At 39.3% G+C, this 15,648-nt stretch overlaps 1 protein-coding gene across 6 annotated transcripts in view; it reads right to left on the reverse strand.

The window, feature by feature from the left end:
* Nucleotides 1–15,648, reverse strand: part of pik3c2b (phosphatidylinositol-4-phosphate 3-kinase, catalytic subunit type 2 beta) — a 181,856-nt gene that overhangs the window by 92,676 nt on the left and 73,532 nt on the right. For all 6 annotated transcript variants that reach the window (XM_043716446.1, XM_043716445.1, XM_043716443.1 and 3 more), the window contains exons 6-11: nucleotides 11,290–11,401; nucleotides 10,322–10,401; nucleotides 9,928–9,991; nucleotides 8,097–8,243; nucleotides 5,056–5,089; nucleotides 1,702–1,894 (exon numbers count right to left, since the gene is read on the reverse strand). In XM_043716446.1, coding sequence (XP_043572381.1) covers nucleotides 1,702–1,894; nucleotides 5,056–5,089; nucleotides 8,097–8,243; nucleotides 9,928–9,991; nucleotides 10,322–10,401; nucleotides 11,290–11,401 — 630 coding nt within the window. The remainder of the gene's footprint in view (nucleotides 1–1,701; nucleotides 1,895–5,055; nucleotides 5,090–8,096; nucleotides 8,244–9,927; nucleotides 9,992–10,321; nucleotides 10,402–11,289; nucleotides 11,402–15,648) is intronic.

The raw sequence follows: 15,648 nt of genomic DNA on the forward strand, positions 1-15,648 counted from the left end.
TAATAAATGTTCTTTGCTTCTTCATTTTCATTTAATTTCATTGAGGACTAGCCCAAACTTCCATGTTAAAAAAAAATGTTTTTTTTTTAAAATCGGCCCTTTTCAACTGCTACTCTTAACAAACCTGGCAAAAAATTATACACCTCAAATGCAATGATCTACCACAATGTCAGAGCATTATGCTGTAAATAAAGTATAACAGTGATGTGTATACCCCATGTATTACATTTCTATTAATTACTGCGAGTTTCTACATTGATTTTAGGAAGTTTGTTGATGTTTTTACATAGACATTTTTGAGGGATGTTGATTTCTCAAAGCTTTACTTGGTCAGAGTTTACTGTGATTTTGAGTACCTCTTGATTAGCCAGAATAGTTAATCAACTGGCACACTCCTTGTCCCGTAGGTGTTGGTTAATAAAAGGTTTGCTGTATTGGAGTCATAGAGACGTGCAGCACGGAAACAGACCCTTCAATCCAACTTGTCTGTGCTGACCAGATATTCCAACCCAATCTAGTCCTACTTGCCAGCACCCAGCCCATATCCCTCCAAACCCTTCCGATTCATATACCCATCCAAATGCCTTTTAAATGTTGCAATTATACTAGCCTCCACCACTTCCTCTGGCAGCTCATTCCATACACGTACCACCCTCTGTGTGAAAACGTTGCCCCTTAGGTCTCTTTTATATCTTTCTCCTCTCACCCTAAACCTATGCCCTCTAGTCCTGGACAACTCCACCCCAGGGGAAAGACTTTGTAGATTTATCCTATCCATGCCCCTCATGATTTTATAAACTTCTATAAGGTGACCCCTCAGCCTCCGACACTGCAGGGAAAACAGCTCCAGTCTATTCAACCTCTTCCTATAGCTCAAATCCTCCAACCCTGGCAACATCCTTGTAAATCTTTTCTGAACTCTTTCAAGTTTTACAATATCTTTCCGATAAGAAGATCAGAATCGCACACGATATTCCAACAGTGGCCTAACTAATGTCCTGTTCAGCCGCAAACATGACCACCCAACTCCTGTACTCAATACTCTGACCAATAAAACAAAGCATACCAAACACCTTCTTCACTATCCTATCTCCCTGTGACTCCACTTTCAAGGAGCTATGTACCTCCAAGGTCTTTTTGTTCAGCAACACTTCCTGGGACCTTACCATTAAGTGTATAAGTCCTGCTAAGATTTGCTTTCCCAAAATGCAGCACCTCACATTTACCTAAATTAAACTCTATCTGCCATTTCTCAGCCCATTGGCCCATCTGATCAAGATCATGTTGTAATCCAAGGTAACCATCTTCCCTGTCCACTACACCTCCAATTTTGGTGTCATCTGCAAACTTACTAACTATACTTCTTATGCTCACATCCAAATCATTTATATAAATGATGAAAAGTAGTGAACCCAGCACTGATTCTTGTGGCACTCCACTGATCACAGGCTCCAATCTGAAAAACAACCCTCCACCACCATCCTCTGTCTTCTACCTTTAATTAAATATTCCACTTATCATCTTGCAAAAGCTAAAGCACCAGTTTCCACCACAAACTGAAAGACCAACCTTTTCCAGGCTCCTTCAGACTTATACAAATATTCAAACAAAAGTGTGATCCAGAGGGGATTTTACACAGTTGGAAATGTTGATTTCAACAGCAGAGATTTTTATTTGACAGGCTAAACATAATTCCCTTACCTTGTTGCCCATGAGATGGGAATCCGGTGAGCTGCATAGATGGTAAAACAGAGGGGACTATCAACGAGGGAGGCACTTTGTGTTTGAGCATCCCTCCGGCATGGAACCACCGTGTGGAAATCTGCATTGAAACTGTTGCAGTAGAGTTCCACCAGATCCAGGATTGCAGCAGTTAAAGCTTCCCCTATTTTGGCTGTCATACAAAGATAAAAAAAAAATAAATAATCCAGCCCCCTTTTCAATGCATTGCTTTCTCTTTTAGCATTGAGCATCAAGATCATCTAGTGATGAGACTGAGGAACTTCTGCTAATGTCTCAGCTGGTGGAGGTACCTGAACCAAAAAGAGGTTTTAGCTTGGATCCCGGTCTGTGGTTTGAGTTGATCTCAGTTAGTAACAACTTTCTGCTATGGAAGGGGAAAAGTCAGTCAAGAGTTAATTTTTCTGATTAGTCATCAATGATTCTTGCCAGAAACATTTATATAATACTGCCAGATATGGAAGATATAGCTTGCAGCCACTCAGCATCTAGTCTCAAGCACACATAGAATTGTAATTTGATGAAGTACTTCATGGCAGTCATAGAAATTCAAATAACAGCATTTACGGTTTTTAGGAAAAGCAAGTAAAGGATCTGATAAAACCTCAAAATGAGTTAATTTCATTGGAAAACAAACAGGATCTCAAGATTGTGTACTGTAGAAAGTGACCATCTACACTCCATCTTTTCTCCACGCTTAAAGGATTTTTTCCCTGAAGGCTATTTTTTAAAGACTCTGGTGAAATAGCTGAAGAAATTATCCCATGCGTTTTCCATTATGGAAAATTTCTAGGAACAAAATGGGATCAAATTTTGAACTGCAAATAGAAAACTCCTCACCATGAAGGCAGAGAAAAGGTTATCTTTCATAGGGTATGTTAATCAGAGGAAGGCAGAAAACAACATGAATGCAAATCAACCCTAAAAAGCTCTCTGTTTGATATAAAATGGAATGCTCACCATAGTCTAAGGTTTTTACATGGGGAGTTGTTCTCAAACCAAAATAATTACAATAATGCATATGGATTAAACAATCTACACTTTTCAACTACCTGCTCCCTGCAATCGTCTCTCACTGCTTTCAAAATAATAAAACGAAGAACTGTGGATGCTGGAGATCTAAAACAAACAAAAACAAATTACTGGAGAAACTCAGCAGGTCTGGCAGCATCTTTCTCTCCACAGATACTGCCAGGCTGGCTGAGTATTTCCAGCAATTTCTGTTTTTGTGTTCTCCAGTGGCATCAATAGAAGCATGGTTCCACAGATGAGGAATTCAGTTACAAAGACAGTTTGGAGAAGCTAAGACAGAGTTCCTTGGAGAAAAGAAGGCTGAGAGGAGATTTTCTGGAATGTAACACACTCCTTGAGTGTGTAGTATAGGCAGCTTTAATCAGAGCATGCAAGAGAGATCTAGGCTCTAATCTGAAAAGTAAGAATGTACACAGCCAAAGGGAGAAAGCCATCAGAATGACACTAAGTGACATGCTCATATGGAAAGCTGGTTCATACTGAATGGTCTCCTTCAGTACTATACCAATTCTGTGAATCTGAACAGACATCTGGTGCCTCATAAGAGCACCCATTCTTAATCTGAAGGCAGCATCCAGGAGGGTTACTGCAACAAAAGGTTGTTCTGTTCATCGCCTGTCATTTACTGTGAGCCAGGGTGGGAAAAGATAACATTCAGTGACAATTAAGCGTCAGTAACTCTGGTTGATGCTCCTCACATAAATCACTAAGGTACCACAACTGAAATCAGGTAACCCAGCAAGGGTCAACAACTGAATGTGGTACCTTGGTGTACGTTCATCAGTATTTTCATTGACTTTAACTCAGGAAGAAATGTTGTATTTTTTTTAAATCCAACATTGTAGTCAGTAAAACGAATGAATAGGAAAGCAGCATCGCAACAGTGGTGGATGACCATATTTTTGTACACCATGTAGAACAAGCACTTATCCAAATGACAAAGAGCTGATCTAGAAAATGCATATGACAACTTTCAGGGCAAACTAGTAAGTAGTTGAAAGAGAAGGGAAGGGAAGGGGAGAGTTATACTGATGGAGTTAGACAAGAAAGGATGGATGAAGGATCAAGTGGAGCATAAACATGACTTGAGCTAGTTTCAAAGCTCCATCATTGGTAGCCCTGCTTTCAGTTACCTGGATCGAAGATAAGAAATTTCTTCTCTAACTCTCTCGACCTCTCTTTTTTTCCTTCAAGGTGCTCCTTAAACCTACCTCTTTGACCAAGCGCATGGCCATCTACCTTCTGTGGTTCCTTACCTAGTTTTCTGGTAATAACACACCTATGAAGTACCCTGCGTGTCATAATACACTAAAGGCACTATACTAGTTATTGTGGTTGTTGGATCAACATGTTGCCTAACTTTTCTGGTATGAATTTCAAAAAATAAAGCAGTTAATTATTTAATCCTTCCCTGATTTCAATCATTTCCTTCCAGCAACTATAACAGGAAGCTTTGTACACAAAAGGCATTTACTCAGCTCAGTTTCTATTGTTAAACATATAGGGATCTGTAATACACTGGCATTCACCTATCAGTCACACAAACCAGATCGTCCCATCTTTAATTCTCACTCTGTGTTGGTCAAGTCATTGATATGGAAACTACAATAGAGTTCAGCATCCCTAGGTAACAGCAAGGGCTGGAGGAAGAATGCAATCACATTACCACTGATTGCTATCGAGTGATTTCCTGATGTATTTTCATCTATGTGCCCACTTCACATGGAGACCAAAACTGGACCCCGCCTCCATCTCCCTCCCCAATCCCCACTTTATCCCTCCCCACTGTTTTCATCCAGTCATATAGAGATAAACAGCATAAAAACAGGCCCTTTGACCCAACTCGTTCATGCCGACAAGGCTTCCTAAACTGAACTAGTCCCATTTGCTAGCGTTTGGTCCATATCCCTCTAAACCTTTCCAATCCATGTACCTGTCCAAATGTCTTTTAAAAACTGTTATTGTATCTGCCATTACCACTTTCTCTAGTGACTCATTCCATATATGCATCACTCTGTAAAAAGGTTAACCCTCAGAACCCCCTCAAATCTTCAAGTGGCACAATATTTGTTGGATGGAATACTTGGATGCTCTATGTTGTAACATACAAAGTAAATTTTGCATTTCAGATCACTTGAGTGTTCCTTTGGGAAATAGCGGAGGCCATTATAGAGTTAGGCGCTGTATGACCTATTCAGTGACTCTGTTGCTCCTTTTTCCCCAAAGGGCGACATTCAGACTCAATTAGTAACAAAGAAATATGGAAAAATATCAATTCCATACCTCGATTCTCTCTCACTGTCAGCAAGCAGGGATCCTGGAAAGATATGTAAGAGGACATATTAACGATCCCGTTACTCACTGGGAAGATTACAGTTTGTGCTTAAAATGCTCTTTGTCCAATCTATTCTCTCAACTTCAACATCAATGTCGTTACTTTGATGCAAAAAACAGCTGGTACTTAATCATTAAATGTAAATAACTAATATATTATGTGTGTGTATCCTGCTCTGATTTGCTTTCCCAAAATGCAGCACCTTGCAAGATAGAAGCAGTCAAAGTTTCAGGCCAAGGACTTTTCTCCAAAACATCATTGACCTAAAACGTTAAGTTTGTTTCACTTTTCACAGATGCTGCCAAATCTGTTGAGAATTTTGCAGCATCCACAGTCACAGTATTATTTTCCTACAATTGTCTTCTACATGAATAGATTTGTTTCACCAGCTTATGGAAGCCAGGAATACCATGCTTCCTAGGAGCAGAGGTTCAAACAGAAGTCACAAGGCTGACTTAAGGTGTCAGATTCTGAATTCTAAAGGAGATAGCAGAACAAAGTAGACAAATGGGCCGAGGAGTGGCAGATGGAGTTTAATTTAGATAGAGGTGCTGCATTTTGGAAAAGCAGATCTTAGCAGGACTTATACACTTTATGGTAACACCTAGGCAGTGTTGCTGAACAAAGAAACCTTGGAGTGCAGGTTCAAAGCTCCTTGAAAGTAGAGTCATAGGTAGATAGGATAGTGAAGACGACGTTTGGTATGCTTTCCTTTATTGGTCAGAGAATTGAGTACAGGAGTTGGGACGTCACGTTGCAGCTGTACAGGACATTGGTTTGGCCACTTTTAGAATATGTCGTGCAATTCTGGTCCTCCTTCCTATCGGAAGGATTTTGTGAAACTTGAAAAGGTTCAAAAAAATTTACAAGGATGTTGCCAGGGTGGAAGGATTTGAGCTATAGGGAGAGGCTGAATAAGCTAGAGCTATTTTCCCTGGAGCATTGGACGCTGAGGGGTGACCTTATAGAGATTTATAAAATCATGAAGGGCATGGATAGGGTAAATAGACAAAATCCTTTTGCTGGGGTGGGGGAGTCTCGAACTAGAGGGCATAGGTTTAGGGTGAGAGGGGAAAGATGTAAAAGAGACGTAAGGGGCGACTTTTCACGCAGAGGGTTGTGCGTGTATGGAATGAGCTGAGGAAGTGGTGGAGGCTGGTACAATTACAACACTTAAAAGGCATCTGGATGGATATATGGATAGAAAGGGTTTAGAGGATATGGGCCAAATGCTGGCAATTGGGTCTAGATTAGGTTGGGATACCTGGACGACATGGACGAGGCGGATCGAAGGATCTGTTTCCGTGCTGTACATCTCGATGACTCTACAAATGAAAACCCTGGGCAGGCAAGGGTGGAGTGAATGTTTTGTTTTGAATTAATATACTAATTATGAGTCAGATAAATTCTTCATTGGTATTTTTCACACAATTACATGACCTTTTTTTGAAGATGAGAGCGTATAGCAAAAGTTCCAATGTGTGCACACACCACAGAGACTGGCAAGAGCCACAGATGAAGGGGAATTGGACTATGAAAGGCCTCTACCCCATAGTGCAAGTACCACTGTTGGACAAAACACTGCATTTTTAAACAGGAGATTCTTGACGGGGCAGAGGCAGACAACAGCTATTTCTACAAATGTCAAAAAGCATACTCATCATCAACTGTACAGCGGGTAGGCCTTTGACAGGAGCCCAACTTCTTTTAAGTCTTGTAAGTTTTGAAAATGCAATGGATGGGTGGAAATGGATTTCACACCAATTCCTTCCCTCCACTAATAAAGCTGACTATGAACATCGTAATTATTTGAAATATGAACAGACTTCAAAATACAGCAGCTAAAAGCAACAGCTTCTTTCAGTCTGAATCTTGCGATGTAAAAAGAGAGGAGTTCTTAAGTTATTCACAAACACCTGCCTTAATGTTGCTTATTCTGAGCGCAAAACATCCACTCTGTTTTTAAAATTAGCAGTTGGGTGGCACAGCGAGTCAAGCAGCTTCACTTTTCATCGCAGAGTTCAACTTTGACTCAAAGGATGAAAGTCCAATCTGCTCGCTAGCTGTAAAGATCCTAGGTAAAATGTGTGTTATGTCGTTGTTTAGAGAGATTACAGAGGCTCACACTTCTCAACTTCTGAGGGATAGTCACTAATAAGTTACGAGAATGACTTGTGAAATCTTATCCAAATATAAGCCTTCATCTTTGAAGATTACAAAGTTATTAGCATACCAATTAAATGACTTGGCAAATCTAACCCACTGCAGTACAGGCCAGTGTGTGGCTCATGAGCAATGTGTTTGCCATTGTATCAAAAGTCATGGATTAAAGGTCCACAGTAGAGACTTGAGAACTTAATGAATCCAGGCGGACCCTTCAACGCAGGACAGAGGGAGTACAGCAACATCAGAGATGACACATTCAGATGAGACACTAAGTCTTCATATTCCAAAATAAAAGAAAAGGAAGCTCACCCTGGTTTTTTTTGGCTAATATTTAACCATCGTTATAATAAATTGTAATTTCTGGCGCTTTCTCCCATTACCAGAGTAAAATGACAATTGTGTTTTCTATAGTTCAACACTGACTACACTTCAAAAAGTACTTCACTAACTCTGGAGCACTTTGGGATGTGGTGAGATTTTGTAAGATGCTATGTCAATGCAATTTTGTTCTTTATTTCTTGCACTACGTAGAAAACGTTTCAAATGTTTTCCTACCAACAGCCAGGAAGGACATGACAGAGACTACGATGTGAGCCAGTGACAGGGCATAAATAAAAGTCATCCTGAGGTAGCATATTGGCACAGAACTTAACACCAGGAAACAGCATCATGTACAAAAACAGCCAACAGGAAAATAAAAAGTTTACAATCAGAAACATTTGGATTTCTTTAAATAGTGCTACGCAAAACACAATGAGAATATTTGATAAAAGCATCAGCTGCACTCAGAAGATGAAAAGTAGCGAGAAGTGGGTTTCTGCACCTTCTGTATCCTGGGATGTAGCCGTGAGGGACAGGGTGGCAACTGATTCAAGGCATTGGTTATCTCCTGTGTCTCGACCAAGGCAAGTGCATTGCAAATGGCCATCACAGACTGAACCACCCTCTCGGCCTTTTGTGAATGATCGACCTGCAAGCAACAAAATGTATCTAATAAACAAGAAAGAAACATTAGCGCACCCAAGACCTCCCTTGCTCAGTAAATGTATACAGTGAACACAATGGTTTCTTCACTTGATGAATTGAATTTGCTATGGGGAGACAGAATATCCTCGTGATAATAATCGCTGCACTCTTTAATGCCAAATGGCAAGGTCAGAGATTATGAGCTGCAATAACCCCAAAACAGGAACTGAACAAATATTTGTGGTAGAGTGCTACATTGTTAAGAGTACTTTTCTTCATACAAGATTTCAAACGGAGGTCACAGTCATTCACTACATACATAAGGAAACTATGGTTCTTCTGATTCTTTTAACACAAAGTCAAATGCATGATAGTTTACAAAAGTAGTATCAACACAACTTGAATTTAAATAAAAGTAAGAAAACTTTTTACAGTCATGTATTTTGGAATGTTTAAGCTAGTCTAAAAGACATTTATGTAAGTACATGAACAAGAACTGTCTGGATGGATAGGAGACAAGCACAGACAAGTGGGACTAGTTTAGTTTGGGATTATGGTTGGCATGTACTGGTTGGACCAAAGGGTCTGTTTTTGTTTAGTTGGGTTCACCTGAAGCACAAAACTGACCACCCCAATATCATGTTGTTCTCACTCCTCTGGATGGAATTGTAAGAATCCTCCAGAATGCACTTATTTGGGAAGGATTTTCAAATTGTACTCTTCCAGATGCAAAGGCATTGTCAGCACATTTTAAAAGATCTTTCATGTCAAATATTATTTGCATTAATAAGAATCTGACTGGTGTCCTTCAGTAAGACTAAATAACTCTATATCTTTTCAAAAAAAAACCTTCAGCGATTTAAGGCCAGATTACTGTCAGATTATAGAGAGGTATTTATCAAAAAAGTGCAGTTCTGACGATAAACTCATTTAGTCCATTACGAGATTCATAAAACTGCAAAGTTTAATATTCCTGAGTACAGCAAGAAATATTTTTCAATGAAAAGAAAAAAAAGTTCTATTTTACTGCCTGATTTATAACAGTTCATTGAAGAATTCATATTTTAGTTGAGGAAATGAATTTTATATTGGAAATCTGAACTGTAACCTAAGATTCACAATTGACAACCACCTGATGAAGGAGCAGTGCTCCGAAAGCTAGTGCTTCCAATTAAACCTGTTGGACTATCACCCGGTGTTGTGAGATTTTTAAACTTTGTACACCCCAGTCCAAACACCAGCATCTGCAAATCTTCACAATTTTGGCTACTGCTCTACTGCATCCAAAATGAAAAAGTCTGCTCTCGGAAAACTGGGCACAGCTTAGCGAGCCCAACGATCACTGTAAAAGATGCTGGTTACATAGGCCTTGGGCATGAGGAAGAGCAAGTTAAGACTTACAATCGCTGTTCCTTGTCCCTTACAACACTCACTGTCAAAGCCAAAAACATACGAAAGGGGTATTGAAGCTTTGAAAATAAGTCAGCTGCCTCAGGAGAAAATAAGTAAAATTAAGGAAAATTTCAGGGAACAAAGATAATTCTGTTAGCTGGGATGAAAGTGAACCATTTTACTGACTCAATAGAGATGCTCAAGTTGTTCTGTATGTAATGCTGAATAAACACAGGTTTGTCCAGGTTACTGAACAAAAGATTCTCAACACATTGTCTTGTTGCTATGCAACCTACCTCAGCCAGCAGAAAGTTATCCACCTCATTTTGATAGGTGTCAAAGAGGAGGGTCAGAGCTTGCCTGCAATGAAATTACAAACACAGCTATCAGCAAGATAATTTCTTGCTGCTAAACCGAGGCAGGCAGAACAGATGTCATTTGATACATCCATTATACAGCCCCTGTCGCATACACATACCATAGGCAGAGATAAGATATTCTGGAAATTACAACATCCAATTTTAAATAACCCAATGGAAGGAAAATCATACTTAGGGTGAGATACATACACACTAAGACTTGTACAGGAGTTATACATAAATATAGGTGAAGTTTCAAGCCTTATCACCGTTAGCAACAGAATGTGAAATGCACACAGACTGACCACTGTTGACTGCACTACTCTCTCACCTGGTTACGGTCTGTTTTAAGGGCCTTTCTTGCAGATGTATGAAATGGTTAAGAGTTGATTGACTCTGATCATCACTGACCTGTGAAAACAGTGTCAATTGCAATAAATATGAGTCAGTCTATCCATTCCTATCATTTAGCAGTCAGGAGTTAAGGAGAGAGAAGTGTAGTTGCACCAAAACAAATGGACAAGATGCAATTCACAAAAATGAAACCATATCATAAACAATGAGTGTAGTTAACTCCTTTATGATGATCATGATGCACCTCATTCACAGATTAGGAGTCATCAGCACCTTGACCCTATCCTTGGGTATAAGCCAGTCACATCCCAGCCAAATATAGTACCATAGCAAGAAAATCAGCTTGCCTCCAGAGTATTTGCTGTCCTGATTAAATTTCACCTGACACGGCAGGCCCCTTGCTTTCACAATTATATGAATTTGATAATGCAAATAAATTATGCACTCCTGGAGTTCAGTTCCCTCCTCCTCTCAAAAGCACTTCTTACACAATATGACACTGGACCCAAATCGTTAACTCTGCTTTGTAGATGCTATCTAACCTGCTGAGATTTGTCAGCAAATTCTATTTCTGCTTCTAATTTCCAGCATCTGCAGTCCTTTGGTTACTTTATATAAACCCACTTTCGGACAGCCAATTTCTAAATTCCATAGGCAGGCATACTATATTCAATTCACTAACACTTTTCCAATTGAGACAGTTTGAACTGTTCACCTTTAACAAAGGTAAACTTGAAAGCTTTCACTTGCTTTTGAAAAACTATGCAAACATTTAACTTGAGGTCATTATTGAGAGATGGGTGGTTCAGTTAAACCTCTGTCTCCTCAAGCTAACCAATAACTTGGTGCTAAAGGTAAACAAAATTGAATTCCCCAACACTTTAAACTTAGATCTTTATAAAACTTCCAGACTGAATCAGTATTCGGAACTTTAGAATTGCTTACCGTACGCATCAAGTCCTTGCGAACTGCCTTGAGCTCTATCAGGTAGAGTTTAATATCCACATCAAACTTACGGCAAAACTGAACATATTTGTGACTCCCAATTGTGTGTTTACTGGAAAAGAATGGATTCAGTCACAATCATAAGTAAATTGATTTCCTTTCACCACAGAAATTTCTAAAGCTAGTTTAGTAAAGAGCCACAAAATTGTTATTCATAACTATTTCAACCATTCATAACTGTTGACTTGTAAAAGAAAACGGTCAAAAGAAAGGCAATTTTGGTAAATTGCATGCTTTCCCTTCAACATATAAAGTCTCACCAATTGATAAATGTCTCATTAGCGGCATGCTTAGAAAGCATAGTTTCTCAGTAGTATTATACAGTAAAAAAAAAGGAGAATATTTGGCCAACCATGCCAGCGCTAACACTATAAAGATATACCAATTAGTCCCACTCTTCTGTTCTTTCCCAGAGGCCCAGTGTCATTTCATTTTTCAATATACATCCAATTCCCTTTTGAAAGCTAATATTGAATGTGCTTTTGGGCAATGCAGCAAAAGCAACTTGTACCTATATCAGAAGATCTGTATATATTTGATGGAATAAAATATTCAAAGGTATTTCAGGGGACATTTGTGAAACAATATATTTTTCAATCACATAAGTAGATATGGTTAGCACTGTTGCCTCACAGCACCAGGGATCCAGGTTTGAGTCCAACCTCAGGCGACTGTGTGTGGAGTTTGCATATTCTCCCAGTGTCTGTGTGGGCTTCCTCCGGGTGCTCCAGTTTCCTCCCACAGTCCAAAGATGTCCACGTTAGGTGAATTGGCCATGGCTAAATTGCCCATACTGTTCAGGGATGTGTAGGTTAAGTGCATTAGTCAGGGATAAATATAGGATGGGAGTGGTTCTGGGTGAGTTGCTCTTCAGAGGGTCGGTGTGGACTTGTTGGGACGAAAGGCCTGTTTCCACACTGTAGGGTTTCTATAATTCTGTATTAGGTTAGTTGATCAAAAACTTGATCATAGAGGTAGGTTTTAAGAAACATCTTAGAGAAGCCAAGAGAGCTGGTGAGGTGTAAAAGCAGAGGAGAGGTGGTGAAATTCCAGAGCTCAGAGTCCAGGCAGCTGAAGGCATGCCTGCCAATTGTCGAGAGATTAAAATTGGCGATGCTCAATAGGCCAGATTTATAGGAGGAATAATATTTTAGAATTGTAAGGATGGAAGAGATTAGAGAGATAGGGAAGAACAAGATCATGTCAGGATCATAACAATTTCATGGAGTAAATGGAGACAGACTGCTCTTGGACAATTAGTACCCAAATAACTTTTTGGGTCTTCCAATGCACTGTAGTGGCTCAAGAAGCCAGCTCAACACTACCTTCTCAAAGGCAACTAGAGATGGACAATAAATGTTGACATAGCAAATGCTGTTCAAAACTCATGAATGAATTTTGAAAAACTTGGCATTACACAACATTTTTAATTGTGATTATGAAAGTGGTTATAACACTTTTTGCATATAAAGCCATCAATGTCCAGTGCCATAACTGGAGTGGAAATTATTTTGCAGAGAGTCAGCTGCATTTTGTGTAGTCCAATGTTGCAAAGGGGGGCTAAAACAGGTGTTACATACTTGCATATCATAAAACATGACATCTATCACAAACTTAAATCCGGGTTGTCTCTACTGTGATTGTAGATGGCACACATCTGGCATTATTTTACACTTGGATCATTCTATTTGAAATTTATCACAGAGAGCTTAAAATGCTCATCAACTGTTTTGATATACAGAAGGTTGAGGTAATAGATTTTTTTTGGGTTCTAAAGACATGAAGGGATATGGGTAATGGCGCTGGAAATTGAAGTTTAGGTCAAAGATCGTAAGATTTCACTCAATGGTAAGGTAGATTTGATGGAGCTTATGACCTACTCCAGCTCTATTTCTTATGTTGTCACACCCTTTACTGTGTAAAACTGACATGGTACCATCAGATTTCTTGGTTATTGTTTCTCCCAATCCACGCGAGCTGGATATTTTTGTCATTTTATTTTGACAGAATAAAACATCCCTTAAACAAGGGGGCAATTTGTAAGTTAGTTATCCTATAAAAATCACCTTATCACCCACTCCTAAGTCCACTCTCACCATCCTGTACACTGAACGACAACGTCAACAACAATAATTCTTCGAAAATTGCATCACATGTAGACAGGGTGGTTAAGAAGGCATTTAGAATGCTTGCCTTCTTTGCTCAGACCTTTGAGTACAGGAGTTGGAACATCATGTTGAAGTTGTACAGGACATTGGTGAAGCCTCTTCTGGACTACTGTGCACAGTTCTGGTCATCCTGTTATAGGAAGGATACTATTAAACTGGAGAGGGTTTAGAAAAGATTTACAATGACGCTGCCGAGATTAGAGAATTTGAGCTATTGGGAGAGGCTGAATTGACTGGAGCTATTTTCCCTGGAGCATCAGAGGTTGAGGAGTGACCTTACAGGGGTTTATAAAATCGTGAGGGGCAGGAATAGGGTAAACAGCCAAGGTCTTTTCCCCAGGGTGGGGGAGTCCAAAGCTAGAGGGCATAGGTTTAAGGTGAGAGGAGAAAGATTTAAAAGGTAGCTTAGGGGCAACATTTTCACAGAGAGGGTGATACTCGAATGGAATGAGTTGCCAGAGGAAGTGGAGGAGGCTGGTACAATTACAATATTTAAAAGGTATCTGGATGGGTGTGTGAATGAGAAGCATTTAGAGATGCTGGAAAATGGAACTAGCCTTATTTAGGATATCTGGTGGGCATGGTTGAGTTGGACCAAAGAGTCTATTTCCATGTTGTATGTCTCTATGACTCTATAACTCTAACAACCACAACTACCTCTTAATAACTTGCTTAATGATATAGATGGTGGGCAGCTACTTTCAAGGTTGTCAGCTAGCCAGGAGCACGAGTGGAGCCACAGGCTATGTAGCAACATCTAGAGATTTATTGGCTAAGCATCATCCTATCAACTAGTTAAATCTTTGAAAAAAAAATTAAATGAAAGGAACTAACACGCTCGCACCACAACAAAATTTCCTCTTACGATTAAATGTAATGGGAAGATCTACAGCTATGAGTCATAAGCATATTAAAACAGTACAGGAAGATGGAGGAACTGGGTAAGTGTCATAAAGCAGGTGCACTCTTCCAATTATCAGATATTTTAATGGCTTCACGTCAGTGTGGCAGCTGAGCCTGGGCAAGGCAAATCTGAGAAGCCCTTGAATACAGGGTCAAAGGCTGAGCCAAAACGGTAGTTATCAAACTCAGAACAATGGCTTACTGCCTGAGTACTGTGTGGGCTGAGATATTGCGTCACAATACCTACTTTACAGGAAATTGAAAGCAAAAGAACATCATCAGCCCCACCCATAGCTGAATAGATTTATTTTTAAAAAGTACACACTCTTTCACGCAACAGTTTTTTTAAAAAAATGCATTGGAAATCCAGAATTTTAATTAGAATTAACTCAAAGCCAAAGGAACAAAATAATAATCCCTGTGAATTTTGAAATATACAGACTACAGATATCCTAATAAACAACTCTTTCACTCGTAGCTCCTCAATCAACTTATACAATTTCCTGAACATTAGACAAATGGAGAGGCATGTTAAAAAGCTTACACCCGAGTTCACGTATACATTGAAGTCTGTTGAATTAAGAAACACAATAGTCTCTGGTTCTAATACATCTATAAAAAGTACAATATGTCAAGAATCAAGTGTTATTTAACAAGAGCAAGATCAATATTGTGAAATTTCTGCTTCTGACATAAAACAATCTCTCATAATTACAATAATTTGTATTTACAAGGTGCCCATGATGTGGAAATGGCAAGCAAGTGGATTGAGAAGACAGAAGTGGAAAGGTGTTTCAGACATCGAGACTACAATTCTTGGTACCACATTGAAGTATATTATTTCAATTACATATTCTTGCCCCAGTTTTGATGCATTCTGAATCTGTATAGATTATTGTGTCAATTCCAAGCAGAATAATAAGTGTGATCCAATATATTTTATAGAACATGGCACTAAATTTCAAAATGATATCTGGAAATGGAGGCAGATTACAGAGCTTTAGTGAATTTTACTGCAATTTAGCACTTGTTCACTATTCAGGAAGTGTTCAGAACAGAAGAGGGAAGAGAGAGTGAAAGCATCAACTAGTAATTTTCCAAAAGGTCTTTTGCAGATTGGCAGATATAGCAAACTTTTAGAAATGGGCAAGGGATAATATTGCTGAGTCTTACTCTGATTGCCAGTCACCCTCAAGAGATCATAAGGGATGATATTAGTCACCTTTAG

Source organism: Chiloscyllium plagiosum, chromosome 26 (genome assembly GCF_004010195.1).
Source record: "Chiloscyllium plagiosum isolate BGI_BamShark_2017 chromosome 26, ASM401019v2, whole genome shotgun sequence".
NCBI lineage: Eukaryota > Metazoa > Chordata > Chondrichthyes > Orectolobiformes > Hemiscylliidae > Chiloscyllium > Chiloscyllium plagiosum.